Source organism: Papaver somniferum, unplaced genomic scaffold (assembly GCF_003573695.1).
Source record: "Papaver somniferum cultivar HN1 unplaced genomic scaffold, ASM357369v1 unplaced-scaffold_10, whole genome shotgun sequence".
NCBI classification, from domain to species: Eukaryota; Viridiplantae; Streptophyta; class Magnoliopsida; order Ranunculales; family Papaveraceae; genus Papaver; species Papaver somniferum.
The window spans coordinates 17,162,065-17,170,134 of record NW_020618825.1 but is presented as its reverse complement, the minus strand read 5'-3'; the positions used below and the strand labels follow the sequence as shown (position 1 = coordinate 17,170,134).

The 8,070-nt window shown below is 35.6% G+C and overlaps 1 protein-coding gene across 1 annotated transcript; it reads right to left on the bottom strand.

The window, feature by feature from the left end:
* Positions 1-561: 561 nt before the first annotated feature.
* Positions 562-3,472, bottom strand: LOC113326471. The gene is made up of 6 exons (XM_026574195.1): positions 3,074-3,472; positions 2,109-2,914; positions 1,857-1,940; positions 1,477-1,800; positions 1,285-1,384; positions 562-1,203 (listed from the first exon to the last, which is right to left on the bottom strand). Exons 1-6 carry the CDS (start codon positions 3,470-3,472, stop codon positions 562-564), a joined length of 2,355 nt encoding a protein of 784 aa, XP_026429980.1.
* Between the last annotated feature and the right edge of the window lie 4,598 nt (positions 3,473-8,070).

The window sequence follows — 8,070 nt, the reverse complement described above, 5'->3', positions numbered from 1 at the left end:
ATTCACTTAGGAAAAAGCATCAGTCCGCCCCCAAATGCTTTCACCATAAAATTGAGAACCATAAGACCTTTAGCACCATCATTTTAAATGTTTTTTTTGTGGTTAATGAACTGGAGTTTCCATCATATATCTACAGGGTTACGAATCTAATTTGGGTACTTGGAATTCAATTTCACCATATGCTTTGAGTAATGTTATGAAGTGTATAAAAGATTTCTGAAATACAAGTACAACATGTAGTTATAGTGCATGTGCCCATAAATATATTCAAGCAATAGGACAAAAACATACCAACTCTCATTCTCTTGGATATCTATTTAAAAGTGACCAGAGTAGCAAGTTGTAAAGTACAGTAGTAGCAATTTCAATTGAAGTTCCGTATGAGACACGGATAAAATGATGTTATTTATTTTACAAAGAATAAAGCACGCAAATATACAGAAAGCATGCTAAGGAACAGGATTAAACATAAGTTCCATCGTTATCGTTCTTTCAATATCATGTCACTAACCGAATAACCACAGATTAAAGGAAATAAAGTGACGTACCTGCGGGAGTGTGTCATTTTGGCTTGCGTATAAGTAAACCTCGGCAGTCAGTTCGGAAGTAATCATTTCGGGATTTTTTACCCAAGTCTTGTGGATCTACAGACGGCAAGATATTATCATTCCCAGAAAAGATTACTGTACTGAATTCCTCATCGTTGCCATCGTCATCTCTATAATTTTTGGGAGGTGCCACAAAAACAATAGACTTTTTCTTATCCAACTGGTCTTTGACATAAAATACCTGCTTAGCTTGTGAGGCTAAAATAAAAGGATCATTTTTGTATCCCAACATAGTAAGGTCAACAATCTTGTAGCCAAGAGCATCTCTTTTGACCCCACGTTTATTATCAACCCAATTGCACTTGAAAAGATGAACTTTTCTTTCACAGTAATCTAACTCCCATATCTCTTGCAAGACACCATAATAAGAGGCTTTACCATATGTAACGTCATCATCTCTAGATATGTGCATGTCATTTGCTGCAACGCTAACCCCACTATTCTGGTGAATTCTACCATCACGGGATCTTGTGTGGAATAGATATCCATTGATGCGATATACAGTGTATTTCGTTACCTCATAGTGCGGGCCGTGTGATATCCATCTTAAGTTCTCTGAGATACTTTCTCTGTCGTCTGCCAACTCTTTTTCAACCTGAAATTCATTATTAGGATGAACCTTGACTTTAAAGGAATATAACACATCAAACAAGACACTTTTTCTATGACCTATTACCTCATTTTTTAACCAAGCGCCAAAAGTGTTAGAGTGCTCTTTCTCCAGCCATGCTCGCTTTTTAGTAGAATAGTTAGTTTCCAAATATAGCTTGTGTCGGCTGGTATGTAAAATAACCAAATGTTATTATACTTTGTACCAAAAAAAAAAACAGGAAAAGAAACAGGAAAAAAAAAACAAATTAATATTTACTCTATGTAAGGCTCAATTTCAGGCGTGTTCTGCATTACATAGAAATGTGCTTGTCTCAACTGTTCAGGGGTAACTATACACGGCTCTTCATCTGATAACGGTTCTCCCTCCTGAGATGTATTATGCCTATCTAGTGGAATACCAATTGTCCTGATGCTTTTATGGTACTCACAATATATCTCAATCGTCTCTTCTGCAACATTCTCTTCGGCAATGCATCCACAAGGTTGATTCTTGTTTCGCACATGCCCCTTTATAACCTTCATACACCTTTCGAAAGGATACATCCATCTAAAGCAAACCGGACCGCATAACTTCACTTCCCTGGTAAGATGTACAGTTAAATGAATCATGATGTCAAGAAGGATGGAAGAAAATACTTCTCTAGTAAGCATAACGTCACACAGAGATCCTCTTGCAATTTATCTAGCTCTTCCACCATGATTTCTTTGGCAGATATTGATCTGAAAAAGAAACAAAACCTGATAATAGCATATCTCACAGGTGTAGGCATAATTGATCGAATAGCGACGAGAAAAAATTGTTGCATAAGCATATGGTAATCATGTGATTTGAGTCCGATCAGCTTACGCTCTTTTAGGTTCACAAGGGTGGAAAAATCCGAACAATACCCTTCTGGAACTCTTAACTCGGATAGTGTCTCCAAGAATATGTCTTTTTCTTCCGTAGTTAATGTATAACATGCTGCGGGAAGTATCGTTCCTTTGTCATCTGTCTTAGGGTGTAACTCCGATTTTAACCCCAAACGCACCAAATCCTTTCTGGCATTTAATCCATCTTTTGTATTCCCGTTGTGCAGCAACGTTCCAACAAGACTTTGTGCCACATTCTTTTCGACATGCATGAAATCAATACAATGTTGGACATCATTATAGCGCCAATATCTAAGTAGTCTCTGCCATATGTTGTACTTGCTCCAGTAAGTGGTTTCCATGCCTTCCTCTTCCTCACCTGACCTATCGACTTCTTTTGATATTTTTCTGATGCGCTCAATTTTCGTTTTTCTGATGCGCTTCATCTTTCCACCTTTTCCAGGTGTAACCTGCACGTCTTCCCCTTGAGTATTCGTCCCCTTATTTCCCCATGAATTCTTTATACATTTTACCTCCTCATACATTTCTTCCCTGGTCATTGGTTCTGGAGCAGTCTCCCACTCTTGTTTTCCGCCAAATGCCCCCTTATGCCTTCTGAACGGATGCTCATAGGGTAAAAATCTTCTATAACCAACATAAACATTCTTGTTTGAGTCATGAAGCCTAATACTGTGCGTTTTTTTCCGACACACCACACAACCATGATATCCAGCATAGCGACAACCACATAGTGTACCAAGAGCAGGATAATCGTTTATCGTACACAAAACAACTGCACGTAGAGTAAACATTTCTTGGGCATATGCATCCCATGTTCTCTTTCCCTTCTCAAATAAGAATTGAAAATATTTAACAAGAGGTTCTAAAAAGACATCGATGTTGTTTCCTGGCGCACCATCTATAAGTAACGACAACATGATGAACTTTCTCTTCATACACAGCCCCGGTGGAAGGTTGTAAATCACAACCAAAACTGGCCATACACTGTGATGTTTGGTGCCTGTGTTTACATCAACTCCATCAGCCGAAACTGCTAACCGCAGATTTCTTGGATCACCTTTAATTTCTGGGAAATTGTTATCTATCTCTCTCCAAGCATGTGAGTCTGTCGGATGACGTAAAACACCGTCTTTGTTTCTAGTGGCATCGTGCCATATCAAATCTTCTGCTGTGTGCTTCGATTGAAACAGCCGCTGAAATCTTGAGATGATGTCGAAGTACCACAATACCTTTGCTGGAACATTCTCGTAAACTTTACCATCCCTGTCAACTTTCCATCTGGGTGCTTTACAAGTAGGACACACTTTTTCATCCTTGTACTCATTCCAATAAAGAATGCAGTTGTTGATACATGCATGTATCTTTGTGTACCCTGAACCCATTGCTTTCAATATTTTCTTTGCCTAATATGTACTCCTCGCCATTAAATTACCTTCTTTGGGAAGCATGTCCTTTAACAAGGGTAACAATTCATTAAAAAACATGTCTGATGCACCGTGCTTACTCTTCAACTTAAACAACTGCACAATTGCAGACAACTTTGTGAAGTTGAGACATCCTTCGTATAAGGGCTTTTCAGCATTTTCAAGTAACTTTTTAAACTTTATAGGGTCATCTGTGAACTCTTCTGCAGCCTGCATCATATCTATAGTATCTGGAGCATCAGTGGGAGTTCCCATTCCAAAATCTTCGTCTAGAGCATCAGTGGGAGTTCCCATTTCAAATTCAGCGTGCATACCATTGTTGACGTTAACTGGCCTACTACTAGTTATTGCCTCATCCTTTTCCCCATGCTTATTCCAAATAGTATATGTTTGATCGATTCCATTTACGAATAAATGATCTTCTACATCGCCAACGGAGCATGCACAGAGATTTAAACAATTTGTACACGGACACAACATAAGAAATTCATCATATGTCTCACCCTCTTCCTAGAGATGGTTGACAGCATACCGCAGAAACGCCGCAACTCCTTCTCTATAATGTTTCTTCGTTCTATCAGTACTCATCCAGGATTTATCCATTCTGAAACGCAAAGAGACCAGTAGATCCATCAGTTGCACTCCAATGAAAGCAAAAACTGATAAATCAATTCAGAAATACAAGCTTAGCATTAACTAATAAATATGTTTCATTTCAAAATAGTAGTTATCCCCTGACTTGACAATTTATACATACAAGTCTTGAAATTACCAATAAATTCAGCACCATTTGAAACATAAAAAATTTATATGGACAAACATGGTAATAACAGATGAAACAGGCAATATGCAATTTCCCTCATAGAAACCCATAATCATGCCACACAAACCCATAATCATACATCCAGTATTAACTCAGGAAAATTGGTCTAGTACTTTTAGTATATTGAGTCATTTCAAGTTTTGGAACAACACATACTGAATCTGGAAAACTCAATCTGGAGAAGATGGGAGCAAATGAATCTGGATGATAATAAGACAAATTCTAAGTGGTACTATTTATAATGCAAAGAGTTTGAACTATGGCCAATTCATAGTGCAGCAGCGAAGATGAAGGGTCTGTATGTCAGCCGCAGTTGGGAGATTTCGCGAGAATGAATTGCAGCAGCTCTAGGGTCAGTGTGTTTGTTAAATTTGAGTAAACACTGATCTGTGCAGTCGGCAGTTAGAGTCAACAGTGTCATTTCACAAACCCATAATCACACATCCACACAAACCCATAATCAAAATGTCATTTCAAATAAGTACTCTAATTGATTAACTTAGCAATATCAGATAATAAGTAGTATGTCCCTAGTTCTATAATTGACATAGTTGGCAACTTTTATATCTCTGGGAGCTCAAATCTTCTTCTTTAGACAGATGTGAAGTCACATCTATCGAGAAAGAGCTCTAATGTTCATGAAGAATGATTGCACAATGACAATAAAAATACGAAGTACTTAACACTGGTGCATAGTACATCAAGGCTTGAAAAACATACCTATGAGTAACTTTGAGTCAGTTTTAGTGATTCTTTAAAAAAATGCCTTCCTTTTCTGGATTTTCTCTCCTCGTCTCAAAGTGCTGATTTAGTAGAAATTAGATCCAGAAACAGCAAATCTCAGGCAACTGTTGCAAAAAGTTAAGAATTTTATCATTGCAAATTTTCAAATTCTTCCAAAGGTCTTAACTGAAAATGCTCGAAACTGCACGATGGTATTATACATAAAGCAAATCACTAAATCTGTCTCTCCTGGAACTGGAAACTCAATGCTTTCACTGAAGAATAATGACACCCCTGAAACGGATTGAAAACAAATACATGTACCTACAATACATCACCCATTTAGCTACAGATTCAAAAATAAATAGGATAACATCACCCATTTAGTTTTATGAAACATCACCAGATTGAATGAAACATCACCCATTCAGCTACAATACATCACCCATTTAGCTACCCATTTTACTAGTCCCTCAAATAGGATAACATCACCAGATAAGTTCTATGAAACATGCTCACAGATTCAACATGATGTACTGAACAACAAAGCAGTAGTGAGCACAGATTCTATATGTTGCAGGAAAAGAATAGACACAAACTTTAGTGCAGCGAAAAAGAATTTTAGTGCACAAACTTCATACACAAACTTTACTCAACAGATTCTATATGTTGCAGGAGTTAACAACATTTCAGGCAAACATGGGGTATATCATTCAAGACAGAGCATGAAAAGTTCAGAGGTTTAACTAAATTACAATGGGGTTACAGTTCAACAAGTACCTGGGTTTAGGCACTACCACAGATTGTGATGCTCCTTCTTACCCCCTCCTTGGTTTGTATTTCAGCCTCACAAGTACCTGGTTGATCAAAAGAGATTGTCAGGACTAACAAATTCAGAGAGCATCAATGCTGACTAACATCAAGGAAACCAGATGAAGCTAACACAGAGTGCAATGGGTTACAGCAAAATTCAAAAAGCTAACATAGTAACACTTATTACTATGCAAAAATCATCTAGTATAATGAGAATTTCAGCAATCTAAGAATGAATGCTACAACATACCTAAGATGGGAGTAAATCAGACTGATTTTAGGGGTGAATCTATAGATATTCTAAAACATCAAGGGGCAATAATCCCGCCCAAAAGTTATTTCTTTTGATTTCAACCCCAAAATAAAAAGGTTAGGGTTCAAATCAAAAAATAATTGACTGGGATTATTAACGCTAGATGTTCTCAATATTCTTGATTTCATCAGATTTTCATCCTATGGAGGTGCAGAAATATTTCCAAAATTGAAGACTAAATCTTCCCTGAAAATCCCCTTATTTTCTGCCAGAATATCAGTTGGAGAATTTTTTCCTTAAGATAGAGAGATATGGATGAAGTGATTTAGAGATTTTAGGGATGAACTAATAGGCGTACATGCCTGTTTGAGAAGAATACCCATTTTACATTGTTAACATCAAAACCGAGCATGTGTTTGTCTTTTTTTTAATAGGGTTGATCGACACAAGTAAAGAAAATGCAAAAAAAAAAATTTGTTAAATTAGTTTGTGAATATAATTAATTTATCAAAAAAAAAAGTAAAGTGAAATTATTTCCCCACACAAATTTAATTAAAATTAAATTATAGTTAATTATAAATTATTCAATTAAAATTAAATTATAAATTATTCGATTAAAATTAAATTATTACTCGAACTCGTTCCGAATCGATCAATATTTCAGGTGAAGTGTCGAGTCTTGATTATGTAATAACTAAATTATGATTATGTAATAACTAAATTTTTCCGTGTCTCGATTCCAAAGGACGAAGTTCCATTTTCATCAGTTTTACTCGAACTCGTTCCGAATCGATCAATATTTCAGGTGAAGTGTCGAGTCTTTATTATGTAACTAAATTTTGATCATGTAATAACCAAATTTTGATTATGTAATAACTAAATTATGATTATGTAATAACTAAATTTTTCCGTGTCTCGATTCCAAAGGACGAAGTTCCATTTTCATCAGTTTTACTCGAACTCGTTCCGAATCGATCAATATTTCAGGTGAAGTTTCGAGTCTTGATTATGTAACTAAATTTTGATCATGTAATAACTAAATTTTGATTATGTAATAACTAAATTACGATTATGTAATAACTAAATTACGATTATGTAATAACTAAATTTTTCCGTGTCTCGATTCCAAAGGACGAAGTTCCATTTTCATCAGTTTTACTCGAACTCGTTCCGAATCGATCAATATTTCAGGTGAAGTGTCGAGTCTTGATTATGTAACTAAATTTTGATCATGTAATAACTAAATTTTGATTATGTAATAACTAAGTTATGATTATGTAATAACTAAATTTTTCCGTGTCTCGATTCCAAAGGACGAAGTTCCATTTTCATCAGTTTTACTCGAACTCGTTCCGAATCGATCAATATTTCAGGTGAAGTGTCGAGTCTTGATTATGCAACTAAATTTTGATCATGTAATAACTAAATTTTGATTATGTAATAACTAAATTATGATTATGTAATAACTAAATTTTCTGTGTCTCGATTCCAAAGGACGAAGTTCCGTTTTCATCAATTTTACTCGAACTCGTTCCGAATCGATCAATATTTCAGGTGAAGTGTCGAGTCTTGATTATGTAACTAAATTTTGATCATGTAATAACTAAATTTTGATTATGTAATAACTAAATTTTTCCGTGTCTCGATTCCAAAGGACGAAGTTCCATTTTCATCAGTTTTACTCGAACTCGTTCCGAATCGATCAATATTTCAGGTGAAGTGTCGAGTCTTGATTATGTAACTACATTTTGATCATGTAATAAAAAAAAAGTAAAAAGAAAAAAAAAAAGAAAAAAGAAAAAAATGAAAAAAAATTTAAGTAAAAAATGAAAAATAATGAAAATTTTTATGCCACATTTATGCCCAGCCCAGTCAATTACATGGTTTAAGCTAACACTCCAGACCAGTCCATTACATGGTTTAAGCTAACACTCCAGCCCAGTC